This window comes from Callospermophilus lateralis, chromosome 3, assembly GCF_048772815.1.
Source record: "Callospermophilus lateralis isolate mCalLat2 chromosome 3, mCalLat2.hap1, whole genome shotgun sequence".
Lineage (NCBI taxonomy): Eukaryota > Metazoa > Chordata > Mammalia > Rodentia > Sciuridae > Callospermophilus > Callospermophilus lateralis.
In genome coordinates this window covers 194,394,530-194,416,968 of record NC_135307.1, presented here as the reverse complement: position 1 = coordinate 194,416,968, position 22,439 = coordinate 194,394,530, and the positions used below count along the sequence as shown (strand labels likewise).

The window sequence follows — 22,439 nt, the reverse complement described above, 5'->3', positions numbered from 1 at the left end:
AGAACTGCTGCTCTCATTTTCCCACAGTTCACAATTGCATGAGCAAGTTAGCTAACAACAACTAGAGCCACTATCTTGAACCCACTGGTTTGGTGCCATTTTAAACAGTGCCTTCTCAGGCTCTCAGAAATGTCCTATTTGGATGATGAATTTATATATGCATTTGAATTGTCACTTTTTTTTTGCACCAGGGATTGAACCTAGGACATTTAACCACTGAGCCATATGCCTAGCCCTTTTTTGGATTTTATTTAGAGACAGAGTCTCACTGAGTTGCTTAGTCTCACAACCTTGCTTTTGCTGAGGCTGGCTTTGAACTCATGATCCTCATGCCTCAGCCTCCCGAGCTGCTGGGATTACAGGTGTGCACCACTGCACCTGACAAGTTGTCACCTACTTTGAAGGTAGGCCATCTCTCTTTCCTCACGAGCACTCATGTCCAAATGTCTCGCTTCAAAATTCAGATGTAGGGTGGGAGCTGAGAGCTAAGCATGTGATAAACTCCATTTTAATGAAAAAAATCTTGCCTATATATTTCACAGTAGGACTTTGTTTCTCATTTAGCTCCCATTTTCTCCAAAACTTGTGATCGCCCTCAGAGAAGAAGTAAGAACTCCCAGATCTAATTCCTACAAGATCTCACGCCTAGTGTGCCGCGTCATGTGGGCCCAGGGATCACCACTCGGATTCCCCTTCAGGACTGAGGCGCTCACTCCCCGAGTTGCTGGGACCGTTGGTTCCTGAAGGCTCAGAACTGAGTTTCTCTGTGAGAATCGCCCTGGGTCAGTTCCCAATATCCAATATCACCAATATCCAACAAATGGTCAAACGCCTGACCCCCGAACCCTGATTAGAGACAACCATGAAGGTTGTCTCTAATCTTGATTAAGATCTGCTCAAGATCTCCCAGTGGGTTATCATGGGAACCGTCTATTGCAATTGCTTTATTACTTGTTTATCCATCTGTACATCTCTATCCATACGTCAATCCATCTTTTTTTTCTTTCTGATGCAAGAAATGACAAGTGCCAAGTCATTGGGACTTCTAGCCTGAGTCCCTTCAGGTGGCAGGTGCCATTTCCCCCGTAGAAGTCAGGGTTTCTCCAAATGTAACTCTGGTTATTTTAAACATAAATCCATTTTTAAAAATTGGGGTATTTTGGCGTGTGGCCGTGAGGTGCGGGCTGAAGTGTGCATGGTGACTTTCTCTCCAGATGCTCAGGCACCCATGTCCTAGGCACAGCCCAGTCCTGTGCTGCCGTTGGGGTAGGCTGTGCCTTCTGAAGCGGCATCTCTTTACAATGAAGTTACAGTCTCCAGAATTCCAGTCCCCTTTCACGGAAGGATTGAAGAGTGTGACAACCTCATGAAGAAAATTTCGAAATCACCACACTACGTATGGATATCGTCACGGATGGAAGACTTGCCGAGGTAGAGTTCCCAACCGACTGGCAGAAAGATGCAGAGATCTCACTAAAATTCTCTGTTTCTAGGTTTTGATGGTACCTTATTTGATTTCTTTAATGGCTATGCAGATTTAAAAATAAGAAAGTTAGATTTATTGGAAAGGCCAAACAGAGAGTACAAGATTATCTTTGAATTTTAAGGTATTTCAGGTTTTAGGGCAGAATTGTAGGCAGACCTAGTGACCATGATCCCGAGATATTGGAGAAAATCACAGAAAATGCTAAAGGCTTGAGTGGGATATCAGGAGAGAAGATTTGGGTGGAACTGAAGAAAATCCTTACAGGTAACCACATAAACCTTTTGATTCACCATATCTACGATCTTGATGTGGCACTTACGCAGGCTTACCTGCCAACAAGGGTCTGGAAGAGTTTGACAGGTCAGTGGAAATGTGAAAGGCTTTTCACCAAAGCCAGTGACTCTCCTGGCCTCGCTATTCAGAACACAGGATGACATGACAAAGTTGGATGAGGTTTGAAGATTTCAAAAGAAGAGAAAAATCTTGGCTTATTTCTAGTTAAAAACAGGAAGGATTTAGTGAAAGCGGCAGATAACCCGGACCCCTGAAGCCCACTCAGGACTTTATTATAGATGTTAAGTAGAAATGCATGTCGGCCTCACCGCTAGAACAAGTGCTCTTGGGCTTTACTTGTTTTGATCAAAAAAAATTCAGAGTGAGGATCTTTCAGATGTGAGGGTGAAATCTTAAGCAAGTGTTCCGACACGTGACAAGACTTAACGTGTGTCTGGCACTTAGTCTAGGGAGCCTGTCACCATGGCCCACGTATGTGGACGGCTCAAGTGTCAAGGCGAGCACTGTCTCCTGTGGGAAATGCAGCGGTCAGTCCCCCCTTTGTGTGTGACCACGACATCAGGAAAGGGGGCATTTCTTCGGGAAAGGAGATCAGGGCTCTGCTGCGACAGTTATGTGAACAGTGGGGAAAAAGGTGGCCACCCGATGGAGAAAGAGGAACTTCTCAGTCACATACAGGAGACGGAAATCTGATGAGGGAGCCGCTGCTGGAAAGTGGTCGGTAAGACAGGTTTTATTCCGTTTCCCTCCTGATGAAATTGAAGAGAGGACAGCAGCTTTGGAGTGTTTGCGGGATATCTTGACAAAATTATTTTGTGATATTGTGCTTCAGGCACTAAAAGGAAGTCTACCTCCTCCTAGGTTTGCATCACTGTGCCTTAGAATTCTTTTGGAAAAGTAGGGTCGATATGTCGCCAGACGGTAATAATCTCAACACCTGGTGATTGCCTCCAACAGAAAAATGTTAATGTCTGCTGAGGAGAAAACCGGGCTGGTGTGTACAGCAATCGCCTCTGATAGGTTTCAGGTCTTATAAGAGATCCGAAATTAATGCTACCCAGTGCCTGGGAACACTCGACAATTGGATTAAAACTCCTGTATAAAGTGTAAATGGGGTGGCACCCACATAGTGACATGTATTTTACCGTGGAAGTGATATTTTTCTGTCATAAGATGTCCTAACCTTGTGTATGCTTGAGTCTGATATTTTAACCAAATATTTCCTTTTGCTTTGGTGGCACACACACAAAAGTGGGGTGACTTACAGAATCACCTGCAAGACTGAAAAAGATTAGGAGAATGGGTGGAAATGAGGAAGGCTGTGTGGCCAGGGCCACCGTCAACAGGACACTGGGCACTGGCTACCCATCTTGTACCATTGACGCCATCACCATCATCTCTGCTACGGCTGCTGCCTAGAAACAGGAGAAGACCGTCTGCTGTAGTTGCTGCCATCACAATGAATCCTCCATCATCTCTGCCTTTTTTCCTTATTAGCTTTCAATTTACTGTCTGATTCAGGTGTATCTGATTGACAGCCTAAGTCCAGTGCCCAATTCCTAGCTGCAAGGGAGGCTGGGAAAGTGAACATGCTGGTGACTCATTTGCTGACCTCAGCTCCAAGCCCAACCTTCCGTACTCTTTTTCGTGATGCTGGGAGTGGAACTCAGCCCACTAGGTTTCTCCTTATCTTTTCCTAGTTGGCTTCAAGCTGGACTCAGAATGGAAGCCACTGAGAGGACAGTGATGGGTGAAATAAGGTGACAATGGGCTTTCATCCATCCAGTTTCTGGCTCCTACCAATTTCTATCCAGCAGCAGAAAGCTGTTACACCTACAGTCTCTGGATCCTTCTGGCACTCTCCAAATCAGCTGAACTGCAAATCCTCCCTCTTACCCCCACCAAAGTTAGTACCAGCTCACTGTGCCTCCCCACCCAGTGGGCCAAGTACCATTCAGCCCTCAGAGGTCTGAACACCAGGTGCAGCACAGGAGAGGAAACAGGGTCCAGCCCCATAGCTGCTGCCTCTCTGTCCTCGCCAGAGGTGTCAGCCAGCTGTACCTGGGTCCCTTCCATTAACTCTAGCTTCTCCCAATAATAATCTCTTATTCTCCTAAATCTAGGAGTGATGGATGACTCAGCTTCTCCTTTTTCCTTTCACCCTCCCAGGACTCCTACAACCAGTTCTCAATGTTGATCCCTCCCTGTTTGGAATGCTGGTGTGGGTTCCGTGTTCCTTACTGGACCCCGACGGAGAGCCTGGCCCTTTCAGCTCTATACTGAAATACTCCCCCCATAGGGAATCCTTCAACTGCAGGAATGAGACGCAGATGCTGAATATTAAAAAGCAAGATGACAAACAGCCCTGGTTTCCAGATTCTGGTTTCGGGATCTGGCAACACCTGGCCATGCTTCAGACCCGGATTTTAATTCCCGTTTTGCCACCAATGTTCTGTGTGGTCACGGACACGTCCGGTCCCCATTAGAAATTGCCCTGGGCCTGGTGGAGCTCTCCAGGCCTCTCAGCTCAGGATGCCTTGGATCTCCATCTGGGCTTCCCCTCGGCATTTCTGATTTTGGAGGCAGCTCTGAGGAGAGAAGGAGGAGAGGAAGATGAGGGGCCTGGGTCTGCACTGCACTTTGGGAAACACCTACAGGGTCCACTTGACATATCTTCCGGGGTCTAAAGGGAAAAGTGACACCCCAACAGTCAGCACTGAGAACCGGACCCTCTAGCTCCACTGAGGTGTCCCCTTCAGCAGGTGCTCTGAGTTCACCCCTGAGCAGAACAGGTGAGCAGATACCATCAGCCCCGAGACGCTCTGGCCATTTCGAAGGGCCTCTTGGGTTCACAGGCTCCTGGGACAGAGCAGTTTATTCTAGTCATTCATGTGTGTCAACTCCAATCGGGGACTGGAGGGTGCTCAGGTGCTTATCAGATTTGGCAGAATTCCTCTGCTGTCCCAGGTTTTTGAACTTCTAAGTCCCTTTTAACATCACCAGCCCACCGCCTTCAACCCAGATGGGAAATGTGTTCCTCCACCCTACCCAGTCTGGGCCCGCCTCTCGGGACAGCAGTTTAGCAGATCTGAAGGCTCCACATCTTGAACCCCTCCCTCTCCTGAGTGGCTCTCGTGTGATGTTTTTTAATGGCATTTTCAGAAATCGTTAATCATTGACTATGGTGGCGCTTCTGCATCACACTGTGAAACTGTCCCCTTTACTGAAGCCGTAGAAAACAAGTCCTTGAGCCCTTTTAGAGACAGATGGCCATGAGATGGATGGAGCTCAAGCCTCGGGGTTCCTCACTTGAGCAAGCCTCTTCTACGATTCCGAGGGTGGCTCTAGCTGTCCATTGACGTTGTCAAATGATTGGTGACATCATTCTGGCCGTCACCAACCAGGCTGCCTTTCCTCGCCACTCTGACTCGTGTCACACTTCTCCTGGCCAGGTGGTGTTGGAATGGCTGCAGAGTACTCCCCTTGTTCCCCTGTCAATTCCCCTTGCGGTCCCGACACTATGTCCTGGGACTTTGAGGTGGCATTCTGGTATGAATGTACCTGGCCCTAGAAGGCTGTGAGTTGAGGAGGAGAAACAAATTTTGACATGTATTGAGCCAGAAAAACAAGTGTCTGGAAAATTCTCCCAAATATCAGGTGCATAAAATTACAAATAGAAAAAAAAAATGGTTTTTATGGAAGCCTGTTCAAAGTTCTTTACTAGTAAGAGCATCCTTGCTAATTCGGTATTCTATCATGAATATTTTCTTTAATTTTTTAAAATATTTTATTTTTAATTGTAGTTGGACACAATAACTTTATTTCATTTATTTATTTTTATGTGGTGCTGAGGATGGAACCAGGCCTCACACGTGCTAGGCGAATGTGCTACGGCTGAGCCACAATCCCAGCCCATGAATATTTTCTTTTTTGATGGGATTACACAAACAAGAATTCATTAAAATTCTTGTGTTTTTAGCACCCAAGCCTGTAAAGAGAACTACAAATATTAAGGGTGACTTAGCCAAGCACAGGGTCTATGCATCCCAACTATCATCCAAACAAAAATATATCCATGTTTGATCAGTCGTGTTGAGTGAAAGACTGACTTATCTTTCCATGCTCTCTCTAGAAATTGGGTTTTGTTAAAGAAATTGATGTCAGGAAGGTAAAACATCAATAGATAATTGATTTCTATGGATTCTGTGCAATTTGTGGTATTTTTAAAATTTGCAGTTGCTTGTGAGTTCCTTTTCCCTGTGAATGATCTTCTCTTTTCATTTCACTTATATTTGGCTTTTTAAGGACTCCTAGTTCATCAGTTTTAGATCATACAAACCCAGATCTCTCAGGCTCTCTGCTTCAGCATCTTAGGGCCATTTTACCAGGTGACAGTGTCACAGAGGTCTCAGTTTTTCAGATTTTCATTCTCTTCTCTCCTTTTGATGTTACTGGAAAAAACCCCAAACCTCTTGTTCTCTGAAACTGCGTACACCGAGAGGTGAGTATACGTGAAGACCTGCAGGTTGCAATGGAATCATTCAGACCAGGCTACGGGGTCTCAGACACTTTAATAGGGGAAACTGGAGGCTTCATAGGAATAAATGGGGATCCTGAAAGTTGAAGAGATCTCACACTGAGGAAGGCCCCAAGGGTGAAGGCCACCATGTTTGAAGAGAAGCCGAGGAGAGAAAAGGGAGGGAGCAAGTCCTGGGGCTCAGTTTTGGAGTGGCTGAAGGTGACCGTGGAAGCCAATGTGAAGCCTGGGTCAGGCCCACGTGGAGACTCTTGCAAAGCAAACCCCGAAGGTGCTTCAGCTCCTCCTCCTCCTGTCAGTCTGCAAGACAGCAGAAGAAAGGGTGGGCTGCTTGGAAGCGGGAAAGAGGAGCGGGGTCACTTTTACATCTTTTGGCAGGAAGTGAAACCAAAGCGAGTTGAGGTTAGGGTCCCACAGAGTGGATCGCGTCTTCTGATCTGCCCAGCAGAGCCCCAGTTTATCATGTTGTCACAGGGTGATACAATAGTTCATGGCCACCCTAGGTGTTCCCAAAGTGTCTCGTGTGGACAAGAAAGGACCTCAGGTTGCCTTGGCCTTCAATCATCTTTTGAAGGAAGAGGAGCTGTGAGGGGTTTTGATGAGAAGTGGCCCTGCCATGACTGGGTCAGGAATGACGCCCAGTGCTTGGTGGCCTTCTGAATCTGTTTGCCTCCGCCCCCTTTCCCACCTCATCACCCGACTCCCTTTGCCTACAGGCTTCCTTCCTAACCTCTTTTTCTCAAATCTTCTTTTTACTTGCACTCCCACAAGACGTGCCCGTATCTCCTGATTGGCCCTGGTTCTGTCAGCCCCGGGCCTGCGGCAGCCTTGAAAACACCAGCACCCAGATCTCTCAGGTGCTCGGTGGAGCGTGGGAGTCTGAGACGCCCCCCACCCCCACCCCCAGGACTTACAATTTTTTTGGCAGACGACCATGCAGATAGCCTCACTTTGAAAGTTGTTGTTGTTCCCTTGGCAACCACCGTAGATGAACCTGGAGCAGACCTCGGTCTCTTTGTTATACCACCAGCGCGGGAGGTAGGCCATGCAGGGCCCCACCTCCTTGGGCATGCTGCAGATGTCTGCAGGGAGATCATGGAGCAGGGCAGGGGGGATGCTGGTCTCCTGGGCAAGGTCCACCTCCCTGCCTCCGGCCACTGCTCTCTTTGTCCCTACTGTGAGGCATATTTATCTCGGACTCGGCTCCCAATTCAGTGTGAACCTTGGCCACTTGCTTTAACCTCTCTCGTTCTTGGCTTCCTGTACATCCTCGGAAATCAGTTTAAAAGGATAACTATGGGTAGAGGCCAAGGGATCAGTGGAGGGAAGGGAACAAGGTGGGGAAGGAGAGGGGAGGCACAGGGTCTGAACTAGAACAGGACATGTTCCTTGCTTGCACAGTTATATCAAATGGATTCTACTGTCATGGATCACCAAAAAGAACCAATGAAATAGTGAAAACAGAACATGAGAATACAAAACGCCACCCTGCTCCTCTTACAGGGCTGTGGTACGAGCAGATGTGACAAGGCCACATGGACCCTTCTGCTGTGCCTCCTCCACATCTGAGCAACGAAGAGTTCCGGGGTTTTGAGAGTAAATAGCGTCCCTTTCTCTCCCTTTCTACCATTTTATTAATCCAAGCATCATTATCTTTTCCCAGGACTGTCCTGAAAGGCCACTGACTGATCTGTGCATTTCTCCCATCTGCTCCACACGGTTTCCAGAGAACTGATCCACAGGGGTGGGGGCAAAGTGCCACCCAGAAGGACTCCGGAACCCATTTCCTGGGCTGGGATACAGCCAAGGGGCAGAGGGCCTGCCTTGCCGGCATGAGCCCTGGGTTTGATCCCCTGCACCCCATCCCCCCAAAAGAAGTCTCTCTCAGACCCTCTTTCTGGCTTTATCTCATTGCTGCCCCTCACACTCACCGGGTTTAACTTCCTGCTCTAAGAACAGCATGGTCATATCCACCTCTGCCTTTGCCCTGCCCAAATATCGGACCCCCTCTCACCAACTAGACGCACTCCTATTTATCCTTCAAAACCCTTCCAGGTATCAGATCTTTGTGATGCCCTACCTCAATTCATTCTTTATTCCTTGCTTTTTATTTTATTGCTTCTAAATCTTGCACATTTATCACTTTTGTGACACACATTTACACTTCAGTGTAATTGTTTATTCACATTTTCTGACTCCTCTATGAAAATGTAAGGTTTTCTAGAGTGGGTGTTGTGTCTTATGCCAGCTTGGTGCAGCCGTTCTAGCAGATTTGGCATAGAGAGGATGTTTCAGGAGTATTCACAGTCTAAACAAGTGTATCCTGAATATAAAGAAGCTTTTATTTTTGGGGGGGGGGTAATGGGAATTGAACTCAGGGGCACTTGGCCACTGAGGCACATCCCCATCGGGGTCTCACTGAGTTGCTTAGTGCCTCGATAAATTGCTGAGCTGTGTTTGAACTCACAATCCTCCTGCAACTGGGATTACAGGCATGTGCCACCATGCCCTGCCTATAAAGAATAAGGATTAATAAGCAATTGTTTTTGTCCATTGTGCTCTGAGGTACAAACACAGTCCTTTAGCACTTCCGGTCTAGACCACATCAAAAACAATTTTAGCATTTATTAAAATGTCAGTCATATTCTTAGCATTTAATATATGTTAACATTTAATATTATGTAGCTATCCCTCTTACTGCTCTCACTATAAAGATAACAAAAGTGAAGCCAGGTAAATGATAAGGGATTCAGATGTAGACAATCCCCCCTTCCTAGGATCAAGACCAGACCCCTGTGCTCCTTGCTGGCCAGCACTATCTGTCTCATCTCTCATCCTCTCAGGCTTTCTCGGCTCTCTGACTTTTCAAGGCCTGAGCATGATGCTTCCTAACACAGGGCCTTTGCTTGTACTGTTATCTGTGCCCGGAAAATTCCCTCCAATTTTTGCCTGCATACCACCCATCTTTCAGAACCATGAATCCCAGTCACAGAAAAATCTTTCCTGCCCTCCCTAGCCACAACAAGCAAGTGCAGCCCATCATGGGTGACAGAGGACCTCTCAAATATCTGTTGAATGAATAAATGAATGCACAGTGTTTGATGGTCTTCTTTAGAGCCCAGTGATATGGGGCAGAGAGGAAAGAGTGCAGGAGGCCAAAGGTGAGCACAGAAAGCTTCCTGGATTGATACACACAGGGAGGCCTGGGGACAAATGCCAGGAAATGCCAGCCATCCACCTGTCTCTTATGCTGGTCACATAAACTGATGCGACGTTGGCATCTCACCGGACTTTGGTGGCTACTTGGCATTTCAGATCACCAAACAGGAGCCCAGAGACCATGTGGTTCAGTACCCATAAGTAACTTGTGGAAAAGGAAACTGAGGTGCAGAAAGGGAAAGCCACATTGCTCACAGCACATACAACACAGGGGCAGGATATGGTCGGGGTCTCCCAAGTCTGGCACTGACGGGACTTTTGTCAAGGAGAAGATGCATCAGGACTTGTTCAGGCTCCGGCCCTCAGTGACCCAGGGAAGGGGCTGGACAATGCCAGTGTGGGAGGGGGGAAAGAGGGCTGCATTCATTCAGGGGAGGCATAGGTACCTTTTCTCATGTCTAAACATTTCTTTCCGCAGCTGAACATGCAACACTTCATATTATTTGGGCACTGCCTGTGCCTCGTACATAGGTTTCTTTCTTCGATTTCGCATTTTACTCTGACTTTGGGACACGACTCTGGAGAGGAGAAGAGATGCTTCCTTGAGGCCTGGAAGTGGGTGTCTCTCCCCCTTCCCAGGCGTAGGGCACCTCTGCAGAGTTGGGGAAGCTTGATTCCCTTCTCCTGCCCCAGGAGGACAGTAACTCTCAGGGGGATCAGGATTCTCACAACACTAGCCACAGCCCGGACCCGGTGACTCATCACCTAATCCCTAAGCCCACTCCCAACCCTTCTCCCACCACCTGTATAAGGCTCCTGGGAGGAGAACATGCTCCTCTAGGAGGTTCCCCTAGGGGGCGCTGTAGCTCCTGCTAATTGAGATCTGCACTTGAGCCTCTGGTGGCTGGGCTTCAAAATTCTGTACAGCCTTTCCTATGGCAGGCACCCTGTCTGAACCTTCCTTTCCTCATTTGCCTAGAGGGTCCTTCCAAAGACGGATGCAACAAAGTTTGAAAAGCCATCATCCGGCTGCCTGGGACCATATAATAATGTAGTGATGAAGTACTTACTATGCACCTGAACTTTTCTCTTTAATCCTCATTCCAAATACCTCGGTAAGTACTATTAATACTCACATCTAATAAGCAGGAATCTGAAGTATAGGGAGGCTATATAAACTCATCCAGGGTCACACGACTATTAAGGATGCAGTCAGGATTGGAACCTGTAGCATGTGGCTCCTGAGAACTCACTGCCAACCGCAGCTTTTCCAGTGTTCAGTATATTTAGCTACTAATCCTGGAATCTTTGTATTTCAATACTGCAAGGGACTTTGGGAGACAATTCTTTACCACAAAGGCAAGGATCCTTTGTGGGTGTGGGTGGGGGAGTAGGGAAACTTATTTTGGGGCTTCAGTGGAGAAATTTGGAAGTCGGTGCAGGTGCTGCTAGGGAGTGTGGTGGGCTCAGGGAAAAGTCCCTCTGGCTATCTAGTTCCTCAAGTACACTTTATGGGGGGGTCCAGGCACGTACAGGAAGAACCCCTCGGGATGAGTGGGGGTGGGGGTGGGGAGCTGCCAGGAAGGGGGAAATAAAGACTCCAAATACCGCCCCTCTGTCCCGCCCAGGGTCCAGGCTGAAGTGGGGAAAGCATTCCTCGATGCTCTTCTTTGTCCTTCGTCCCCTTCAAATTCTCTCTGTACATTAGAGGGACTGTGTCCCCAATACTTACTGAAAAATAACCCCTCAACCAGCCCAGGTTCCTGGACACCCCCCAGGAGGATGAACGGTACCAGGAATAGTAGAAGTCCCAAGAGTCCCATTTTAGGAAGTGCTGGCGGATGTCACCCCAACTAGGTACGCTGCTCTCTGCACTGCCTCTGAGTGTTGGCCGCCCAGCACAGCCCAACACTCCAAGCAACAAGCCTGGAGGCAAGCCAGCCACTCCCTCCCCCAGGCCTGGCGATCCTAGGCTCTCTCCACCAGGGGGAGGGGTCACTCCCCCTGGACATTCCAGATGCCCCCAGTAGAAGGCGTGGACAGCTCCAGAACCTTCCTTTTCTCAGGGGCAATGTACAGGCTGAATGCATTCTCATCTTTCTGATTTTGCTCTTCTCCCGGTACCTCTATTAGCGTTTTATTTTTCTCACTGTTTCTCTTTTTCTTCTCTGTGTCCCTTTGTGTTTTTTCCTTGCTCCTGTCCCCCCCCCCCCGCCCGCTCCTTTTCTTTCTTTTTTTAAAAATATTTATTTTATTATTATTATTATTATTATTATTATTATTTTTTAGTTTTCGGCAGACACAACATCTTTGTTTGTATGTGGTACTGAGGATGGAACCCGGGCCGCACGCATGCCAGGCGAGTGCGCTACCACTTGAGCCACATCCCCAGCCCCTGCCCCCCACCCCCGTCCCCCCCTCCTTTTCAAAGTTTCTCTTTCACTGTCCGATCACTTCTCTTCTTTTCCCCTCTCTGTTTTCTTGGGTCCATTTTTTCTTTTCTTTGCAGTCCTGGGGGAGCAAACCCAGGGGTGCTTAACCACTGAGCTACGTCCCCAGCCCTTTTCATTTTTATTTTGAGGGAGGATCTTGCTTAATTGCCCAAGTTGGCCTAGAACCTGGGATCCTCCTGCCTCAGCCTCCCCACCCCCTTACACACCTGCCATCTCCCACGTTGCTGGGGTTACCGGTGTCTGCAGCTGTGTCCGCTTACCCCTTTTCTTGAGCTGTTGTCAAGGAGCAAAGATATTGCTGTGAGTAAGTGTGGGGAGGAAAGATGAATTCCAGGTTGAACTGAGTCCACAGAGAAAGGCTGTCCAGAAAAGATTTTGAAAGCAGAAAAGAAGACGAGAGCTCCCAGAGACCTTCTAATGTCAGATGCAAATTAGAGTAAGAGATCCAAGAAAATCCTGCAGTTGTACCTTCAGAAAACCAGTGCAGCAGCAGGGCCCTTGTCCCGCTGCTAGTTCCTGAACTGTCCCGTTGACCTAAGTCTTGAAGCATCAGAAGAGAGCATTAGCAGGCGCTGCAGAGGGGAAGGCCTTGCTCCATCCCAACACACTCTGGGCTGACCTTCAGTCTCACCTGCAACTTGGAGAGACAGTCGGTCCCAGAGAACATTTTGTCTTAATCTATTTTTTAAATCGAGGTAGAATCCACATCATGTAAAATCGACCATGTCAAGGGGAAGAATCCAGTGGCTTCTTTTTTTTTTTTTTTTTTTTTTTTTTTAGCACATTCACAAAGTTGTGTGACCACTCCCTCCATTAATCCCCAAACATTTTTTCTTTCTTTAAATTAAAACCCTGGACCTGTGAGCAGTCACTCCTTAGTTGTCCCCCTCCCTGCCTACTCCAACCCCGGCAGCTCTTCCTATGTCTATAGATTAACCTATTCTGGATACTTGACATAAATGGACTCACCTGTCATTCTGGGCTCCTGTCCCATAGCGGAATGTTTTCGAGGTTCATCCACGGTGTAGTGTGTATTGGTGTGGCGTTCCTTCTTGTGGCCAAATAACATCCGGGGCACAATGAGTCACCCATTTCAAAATATCAGAGTTCCTACTTCTCTCCTCAGGTTTTCTCGGGCTCCTCAGGAGCTTCTTTGCTGCATGTGGAACTACCGGGTAGAGTGAGGGATTTGATGCCCCAGAATCCAGTGGGGATCCGTGGATCAGCACCTCAGCTTCCCCAGCACTAGCGACAGATGAAGCTTTGGAGGTATGTTCTGTGTGGTTCACAGGATTCCTGGGAGGGCATCTGGCAGGACTGAGTTACTGTTTCCCTCAGTGGCAACCAACTCATGATCGACTCCTCTCCTTCCCACCTTGTGCTTGGGACATCTCCTAGATCAGATATGTGCACCCCGCCCTTGTCCCAAGGTCAGTTTCTGGGGCATTCAAGTTAAGGCAATGTCCCTGGACCCTTGTCTTATGAGTTTTTTTATTATTATTATATTATCATTTTTTTTTTTAAAGAAATGGAGGAGGATAACAGTATCCCTGGAGCTCTCAACTCTCAAGGTTCTCATTGTCCTCACTTGCTCAGATGGGGTCACTGGAAGCTTCACAATCTCTTATTGTCTGCAAAGTGTAATATGCCAGACAGATGTGAATTACTCCACCTCAGAGGCACAGGAAGAAACCAAGCACTTTATTGAAAAAAAATTGGGAGCTGCATAGGAGCAAACAGAGATTTCTGGAAGTTAGAGATGATGGGGTGAGGCAGAGATGGAATCCATGAGGAAGGAATTATGCATAAAAACAGGTGGCCACAGAGGAAGAGGGAGGAGGCAGATCCTGGGGTTCGCAGTTGGGAAGCTCTAAGGCCTTGCAGCCCTGAGCGGAGCGGAACAGTTGGGGGCTGAGCTGTGGGGGTCAACCTGGAGCATCCTCAGGTGCACAGAGCTGGAGCTGGAGCCAAACCCTGGCGGTTGTCCCCATGTATCTTTATCCGTTCAGGAATCCAAGCCTGTTGAGGACATAGGTATAAAACGTAGCTGGCTTTGAACTTGAGGTTGTGTTTAACACCTTTCTACAGGAGGAGATTCACACTGGGCTTGCACTGGGAGCTGTCAGTTTCTTTCAAGGAACAATGAATGAGATTGGATTGAGGCAAAGACCTCTGATGAGAAAACCCATGGCAAGGTACGACGGGCTGGTCAGCGTGACCGGTGCCAGGTGGGTGCTCTGTGGCCTTTCTATTGGTTTCTGAAATTGCACCACCTCTGTCCTTCCTTCAGGCTGCCTGAATCCCCTGGCATTTGCTGGCTTTGATTGGCCTCCATGTCCCTCCTCACCCTCGGTTCCCGGGAAGCCCCAACTCCCCTCTGCAAGGTGCAGTCTTCTCCCCTGGTTGGAGCGGGTTCTGTTGGCACTGGTCTGCCAAGGACACAGCTCCCTTGGAACGGATCATTCAACACCCAGACCTCCCAGCGTGGCTCTGGTGACAAGGGGAAACCGGGGCCCCAGGACTCACGTTTTTTGTTGGCAGGCATTTTGGCAGATGCTCTTGGTCTGGAAGTTGTTGTTGTTTCCCTGGCAGCCGCCATACACGAAGCCATAGCAGGTGTTATTGTTCTTACTGTACCACCAACGACGGAACAGAGCCATGCAGGGCCCGCTTTCTTTTGGCAGAGTGCATATGTCTGCAGAGAGACCTCAGAGTTGAGAACTCAGCAGCTCAGCTTGGAACAAAACAGCTGCCATGTTCTCCTGCGCAACCACCCTGGAACGTGCTCCTTTTCCCTGACCCACTTGGGAGCCGGCTCTGTGGACATATTACATGCATTTGCAAAGAGATCCCAGAACAGGTGCCTGAGTCCCTGGAGACAGGATCGTTGCAGACGTAATCAGTTAAGAGGATGTCATATTGGAGTAGGGTGGATCTTACTCCATATGATCGGCAGCTTTATAGAAAGGGGTAGATCTGGACACAGGCACATGCACAGGAAGAAGACCACTGGAACATGAAGCAGAGATCAGAGTGATGTGTCTACAAACCAAGGGACACCAAAGATGGCGAGAAAAATAGAGGCATGGAACAGAATTCTCCCCCACAATCCTGAGAAGGAATCAGCCCTGCTGATACTTGGCCTTGGCCTTCAAACCTGCAGAACTGTAAGGCAGTACTGTTGGTTAGGCCATCCACCCATGCTACTTTGTTTTAGCAACCCTAGCAAGAATACAGGTCCCCACCAAACTATGAATTCAATGAAGGCAAATCTTCACAGCTGAGCCATTAAGTCTTGTTTGTTTCTACCACCTAATAGCTCACTTCTCACCAGTTCCTTGAACTTAAGCCCCAGAATCTCACACGGGGCTACTGAGCTATCCTCGAGTGGAGGCTATCCCTGCCTCCAGTCTTGGCCCCTCCAATCCTTCATGCCAGGGAGAAGGAACTGATGGATCTGAAGTTCAAGCCAAGGTAAGACCTACCTTGACTTTATGACAAATTCTTCCCGTCACCCACAAGGCCCTTCATTCTCTGGCTCCCACTCCTGGCTCAGGCCTCTCCCCCTGCCTCAGGCCCCCTTGATCTACATGCTTCAGCCTCACTCAGCATACCAGGGTCCCTCCTGACTCCATTCTGTATCCCAGGTGCCTGAACCCGGTCAGCATCTCTTCACCCTGTTTCTGAATCTTGTGTGTACACCTATCATCTGTTCGTATCTTCAGGCTCATTCCTGACACAGTAAGTTTCTGGGCTGAACAGGGATTGAGTCTGATTGCATCTTGGAATTCCAATGACTAGCAGGTGGCCTGGCACGGTTTAGAACTTTATGGAATGTTGGGGGTGGAACCAAATGCCTCCCGCCCTGAACTGTGTCCTTGGGCACTTTAGCCCTGTGTGCCAACACTTTAAGGGACAACGACAAGGCACAGTCCCTACGGCGTAGGGGTTCCCAGTCAAGAAAGACAAGTGAGTTAAGTCAGTAGGTGTTGGGTGGCTGCCATGTGCCTCCATGTTCCTGTGGCCTTCTTCCTGTGCGGGTGCCTACGTTCAGATCGACCCTTTTTATAAGGATGTCAATCATTGCTCTAAGCACTTTGGGAGCATCAATCTATCTGATCCTCAAAGTAATCTTTATTATCTGAAGAAATTGAGGCAGAAAAAAGGGGAAATTTGTTGATTTGCTCCAGATAAAAAATCTGGTCCAACCTGGGGCTCAGCTAGTAACTCCGAAGCTCTCACCTGCAGGCGTCTGGGCAGCGCGTCATGCGTGCGTGTGGCCCACGTGCCTCCCAGTGTCTTCCCAGCACATCTCTACACCCAGCTTCTCCTAGTTCAAGTCACCCTTTTCTCTCCTCCGAGTCCCTTTAGCACGCCCCACTCCTCCGCTTTCCCTATCCCACTCTGCAGGCACCCCACGAACCTGGGAGGCCGCTGTCCTTACTCAGGGTGTTTCCATGGCTCTTAGGATCAGGATGAGACTATAATCTGGCCCCCAGACCTGAATTGCTGGATCTTTTCTCTGTGTGCCGTGATCTGGTTCATTTCCTGCTTTTCTGAGTCTTTGTGTGTGCTGTTCCCTGTGCCTGGAAAACCCTCCCACCCTCTTTTTGTCTAAATCACTGCCCTTCATTTGGATCTCAACTCCAGGCCTGCTGTCCAGAGAAGCCCCTCCTATCCTCCCTGACCACCCTGAGCAGGTCAGATCCTTTATGGGTGCTGTGGGTTGAACATGGTTTAAGTGTGTGCCCCCGGGGTCCATTTGTTGGTGTCTTGTTCCCCAAGGTAGTGGTATCAGGAGGTGAGGCCTAGGGGTAGGTCCTTGGGTCAATTGAGGGTGTGACCTTGAAGGGACTGTGGGAGCTCAGTCTCTATTTGGGCCTCTGTTGGTGATGTGAACTCTCTCTCTCTCTCTCTCTCTTAGGTGCCCCCCACCTGCCATGGGGTTCTTGCTAGAGCCTGTGCCATGATGTTTGGACTCAGCCTCCAAGACTGTGAGCTAAATAGACCTCTTTTATTTATAAAGTCAGCCTGCCTCAGGCATTTCATTAGAGTGATTTGAAAATGGACTAAAATGGAAACCTCTTAGAGGCACTCAGTAAATATTAGCTAAATGAATGACAAAAGAATCCTTCATAGTCTTTTCTGGAGCCCAGGGAGATGGAAAGGAAACCCCCTCTGGTCTGGAGAAGTCAGGGGAGCTTTCCTGGTGCAAAGTTGGATTTACATAGGCCAAGAGGGAGTCGGTCAGAAGCAAAAACAGGGAAGAAAATTGCTTAATTCAGCCAGGGATGGTGACACACTCCTGTAATCCCAGCAACTCAGGAGGCTGAGGTGGGAGGATTGCAAGTTTGAGGTCAACCTGTGCAATTTAGCAAGACCCTGTCTCAGAAAAGGAACGGGGGAGCTGGGAACGTATTTCAGTGGTGGAGTGCCCCTAGCTTCAATGCTCAATAGTAGGGGGGCGGAGAAAGAAAATTTTTGTCACTTGCAACAACAAACAGCATCAGTATATATTAGGGCAACAAGGACCATCTGAGGACTCAGAAAATCATAAGGGTGAAAAGTGGTCAAGAAGCCGGCTGATTGAGTCTCACTGCTGTACCCATCATTTGTCTGGGGAAACTGAGGCCCAGACGCTACCTGACAGGATCAGGACATTATTCATGTTGTACAACATGTTAGGAGCAGTAATAAATCTAAATCCCAGTCCTCCCACATCCAGCAGTCCTGCCTGGAGACCAGCCCTCCGTGAACCAGGGACAACCCAGCCCAAGTGGCAGGGGGCGAGGGCGTGGGTGAAGTGTTCCCGGCTCTGAAGGTACCTTGCTGGAGGTCAATGCACTTTTTCCCGCAGTTGAAGACGCAGCACTTCTGGTTGTGCGGGCACTGCCTGTCTTTGGTACACAGGTCCCTCTCTCTGAATTCACACTGCTCTCGGATTCTGGGACATTTTTCTGGGGGAGGAGCAGATTTACAAGTGTGAGCCTTGGAGGGACCCTGCCCACCCTCTTCCAACCCCGTTCTGGGCAGACGGGAAGTTTGCTCTCCTTCTGTCACCAGGAGTCTTCCTCAGGGTCCCCTGGGTATCTCCCAGCCTGACCGACACGTCCCCCTGTTGACTACCCCTCATCTCTACCTTCCCACCTGGTCCTTCGTCCCACTTCCTGCCCCAGTCCCTCTAAGGCAGAATTTCTCAGCCACTGGTGACATCTGGGCTGGGGAGTTCTTTGTTGGCAGTGGGGTCTTCCTGCTCAGGTGACATTTAGCAGTATCTCTGGCTTCAATTTATTAGATGCGGGTGGCACCCCTCCCTGTTGTGACAACCCAATGTCTTCAGACATTGCAAATGCCCGGGGCGGGGGGCGGGGGGGCAAACTGCCACGACAGGTGTGTGACATCATGCAGTGATTGGTAGCCCCCTGGAGTCAGTGTGGGCTTTGAATTCTAACACTGTTCTGTCACTTTCCCTGAAGCTACTCTCTTCCTTTGTAAGGTGGTTTTGGCCTTAGGGAGTTGTGAGGAAGAAGTGAGTGTAAAGCTCCAATCTGAGTAAGGAGGCACAGTTATGGTAAGTATTTGCCATAAGCCACTCACTCATTTAAGTATTTAAAATGTTACCACCTCATTTAACCTCCCTAGCAGCTCTATGAGGTCAGTTCCATGATCAGTCCCATTTTACAGATCAGGGAAGCACATGGAATCTATATAAAGGTTATATGGCTGTCAGGATTTAACCCCTCTGTATGACTCCAGAATGCTTTTTTTTTTTTTTTATTTTTAAATCTCTACTCAGAAATCCCTATTTTTTGATTGTTCAGAAAATGCTAACAATTACTATTATCACTTATATATTCCTGGAGTATTAGTGTCTTACATTGAAAGGCGCTCCCAGATAGTCTTCTTACTCCAAAGTCAAAACCCTCTGGGGACTTCATAGGATTACATTGGAAAAAAACAGGAGAAGATTGAGGTGATATCCTGAGAAAAGGATCTAATTTTCTTGTGGGGTGGGAGGAGGACCCTCAGTCTGCCCAGCTATCTATAGCCCCTCACATAATTGCCAAATCCATTAATCGCCCCCTGCTGCCCCAAACTGCCCAGGTCTGGGATCCTGCCCTCACAGAACAGATCTCTCTCCCTCCTCTCCCAGCCCAGGCACGGCTGAGATGGGGGAAGCTACCCAGATCTGAGGGACTGTTCCTGGTCCCCCCTCCCAGCAAACTCCCCTCTGCCCAGGGCAAGACAGAGGCCCAATACTTACTGGGAAAGAACCGGTCGCTTAGACCAGGTCCCTGGACATTCACGAAGAGGATGAAGAGCACCAGGACTCTCAGAAGTCCACAAGGCTCCATTCTGAGGAGAGATGGTTCCAGAACATGGAAATGCGGGCTGTTTAGCCAGCCTGTCCCTTCAGGGCCTCTACCTTGGAGTCGAGAGCTGGAGAAGAGCCAGCCACCCCCTTTCTTGTCAGGAACACCAAGTTCCCAAGGCCATAAAATGGGACTGACTGGCTGGGCTGGGCCCTCTGCTCCAGCAGGGCCAGTGTGCAGAGCTTGGCTCACACTTTCCAGGCTACCTTGGGAGTGAATGCCACTTCCCAGGTCTTATCTTGGAAACTCTGGGAGTGTGCCTGGCCTCTTTCTGTCCCCCACACACACTAGCCACTGGCCCCTTCCGCTCCCCGCTGACAATGTCTCCTTTCATCTCTTGCTATCTGTCTCTTTGTGCCTCTCTGTTCCTAGCTTTTTCTCTTCTTTTCTGAAGGCCCCCCAGGGCCTGGGTGTCCGGTTCTCCCTCCCACTGTGTCTTCCCACCATCCTCCCTCTCCTCTTGTCTTTGGGTCACTCATGTTTGACTACAGCCAAAGAGTAAAGATGTTGCCCCACAGCGGGTGCTGGCAAGGCTCAGGCTGATAACAGTCCCCAGATGGTGCTGGTCACAGCGCGTTGCTTGGAGAGCAGGGGCTTGTTGGGAGTCTCTGTCACATCTGATGCAAACTAGAAAACTAGAAAACTACAAAACGAACAGAACTTCCTGAGAGACTCTGGTTCAGTGACCCGCAGAGTTGCTGACTGCTCACTGAGCGACTGGACAAGGGTGCTGCAGAACTGGAGCTGCACACCCACAGCCATTTAGCCAGGCTGCTGGCGGGGCAGAGGCTCTCTTCAGAGAGTGAGTTATCTGTAGGTTCCCATTTTCTTTCCTGACTAGGAGTTGCCTTATTGTGCCAACCATCGTTCTCAAAAGTCTCTTATGTGACAGAGAAAAGTCAGAAAAAGCCAGCCTCATCATCAGTGAGTTACTATTATGGTCACAAAATCTAGGAGATCACAGCAGAGCTCCCGTGGGAATCCACCCCACCAACTCTGCAGGCTCACTTAAGGAGGCTGGGGAATGCAATTTCTAGTGAGCCATCAAGATGTCCTGGGCAGGGCGGCCCTCCTTCTGCTTCTACCAAGCTCAGCCCAGGGGAGAGGAACACATGGAATACCTAGGTGGCAGGGCTCTGAGGGACCACCACGTGCCACTGCTTTGTTTTACAGTTTGGAATCTTAAGGGCCAGAGAAGTGAGGATGCTGCTGAATGTCATCCAGCACGTGAGTGTCTGAGATGAGGACAAGAGGGAGCTGAGCATGAACGTCCTTGCCAGAGGCCATTAGGGAATTTCTGATGAAGTGTGGGTGTGATATCTGACTGTGGACTTGGAGGTAAAGAATGGAGTCCAAGGGAATGAATGAGATCATTAGAAGAGACAGAAGCTGAAGAATCAGCATCAGCAAATCTCCCCGTGGCTCCCAGGGACCCCAGTTAAGGCTTCTTTCTTCTCTGAATTTTCTTGAAAATAAATTAAAACTCAGTTTGTTCTATCACATTCTGTCTCATCTAATTTCCCGGCCAACCCGTGGGTCTCACTTTTTAAGCAGGGAACATGAAACGGGTGTCTTTGAGTTTTGGAATGAATCATGGTTTGGGCCCCTGCTAGCGTCTGCTTTCTTGGAGAAAGCTGGGTAGGGACCCACCTGGGCCCTTGCCTCCTCCTTCATCTACCCTCATTGAGGGCCATGGCCCTAACTCTGCCCCGGTCTGGCTTCTGCATGATTTCCAACTTCATGAATGTGAGCTCCAGGGAGAGCCAGAGCACATTGGCCTCTACCTGGCCTCTCCTGCTTTTTCAATGGACCAAGACCTGTCTCCTGGGCTGATTTCCTGTCAGGTTCTTTCGGTATTGTTCCACGTGCCTCTAGTTGAATTGCCAAGTTGCATGTGTAAGAAGCTCTGAGGTCCATTTAATGGGCCTGGGTCTAGAACCTAGTGCGTAGAACACGAAGAGGCCCAGAATAAATACTCGGTGCATTCTTCGGGATGGGCGAGGTAGGTGGGGGATGGCAGTGTGTAGAAAGGTAGGCAGACGTGTGTCCACCAACGGACAGCCTATCGTGAATAGAGGAGGATACGTTGAGATTGGTGAGTGTGTGGATAGTGAGTGGGTTGGTGGGTGGATGGAGGAGATCAGTGTAGGAAGGATGGATGTGTGTGTTGATGTGTGTCCCTCAGGGGACAACATATCACCAGGTTGGCTAGAGGAGTAGGAAGAGGTGAGGAAAGCATGGCTATCTGGGTGCGAGAATGCAAGGATTGTGGGTGGATGGAAGAATGGGTGAAGTGGGTTGGACTGGATATAAGGTTAGTGATCGGGTGGGTAGGTCTGTTGATGGAAGTTGTTTGATTGGATGGTGGGATGGACAGACAGAGGGAAGATCAGGTAGTGGGATAAGTATGTTGATATACATGAATGAGTGTGTGTGTGTGTGTGTGTGTGCGCGCGCGCTCACACGAGAAAGAAGAAGAGAGAGGTAAATAATAAGCAGATGGATTAAAGGTTGGACATAAAATACATAAAATAGACAACTAGGTTGGCGAAAGTCAGATGAGAAAGAAGGGTAAGAGGATGGATATAGGGGTGAATAGATGGTGGGCAAAGGAATACGTTGAAAGGTATGTCAACAGAGGGATGGTAAGTGGGGATGGGTACCTGGATGCACCGTGAGAGGATGGGCAGGTGAATAAAAGGACTGAATGGTTGGCAGGTAGATGGGTGGGTGGAAACATTAACCAAATCTAATGATATGAAAATAATTATGTAGGAAAATATGAGACTCAAATTCACAGATGAGGAGGTAGAGAACCTGCACAAATTAAAAGGTGAAGTATTTAAAAATTGCTAAAATAGAGCACTGTGGAAGAAACATGGTCTAGATGTACTGGCTTCAGTCTTCAAAGAATGGAGAACTTATGTATTATCAAAAAATTTCAGATTTCAGAAATAGTATGTAAGTTTTCTAACCAAGTTTCTATTCTTATTTTGTTTTTCAGCAACTATAATCTTTAATAAACATCATAGGTCAAGTTGTAAAACTTTTTATTGGTGCATTATAATTATGTGTAATGGTGGTGTTCATTGCGACATTCATACATGCACATAACAGAATTTCATTTTCTAGTACCT

The 22,439-nt window shown here is 48.6% G+C and overlaps 2 protein-coding genes and 1 pseudogene across 2 annotated transcripts; 1 reads left to right on the top strand and 2 right to left on the bottom strand.

Annotated features, from left to right (window-relative positions):
- The first annotated feature begins 1,214 nt into the window (after positions 1-1,214).
- LOC143394937 (CCA tRNA nucleotidyltransferase 1, mitochondrial-like) lies at positions 1,215-2,473 on the top strand (annotated as a pseudogene).
- Positions 2,474-6,612: 4,139 nt separating this feature from the next.
- On the bottom strand, positions 6,613-11,299 carry LOC143394936 (WAP four-disulfide core domain protein 6A-like). Its single transcript, XM_076849502.2, has 4 exons — positions 11,209-11,299; positions 9,923-10,054; positions 7,232-7,399; positions 6,613-6,617 (listed from the first exon to the last, which is right to left on the bottom strand). The coding sequence occupies exons 1-4, from the start codon at positions 11,297-11,299 to the stop codon at positions 6,613-6,615; spliced, it is 396 nt and encodes a 131-aa protein (XP_076705617.1).
- A 2,600-nt stretch (positions 11,300-13,899) lies between these two features.
- On the bottom strand, positions 13,900-19,284 carry LOC143394521 (eppin-like). Its single transcript, XM_076849208.1, has 4 exons — positions 19,194-19,284; positions 17,755-17,886; positions 14,456-14,624; positions 13,900-13,948 (listed from the first exon to the last, which is right to left on the bottom strand). The coding sequence occupies exons 1-4, from the start codon at positions 19,282-19,284 to the stop codon at positions 13,927-13,929; spliced, it is 414 nt and encodes a 137-aa protein (XP_076705323.1). The 3' UTR covers positions 13,900-13,926.
- Positions 19,285-22,439: the final 3,155 nt, after the last annotated feature.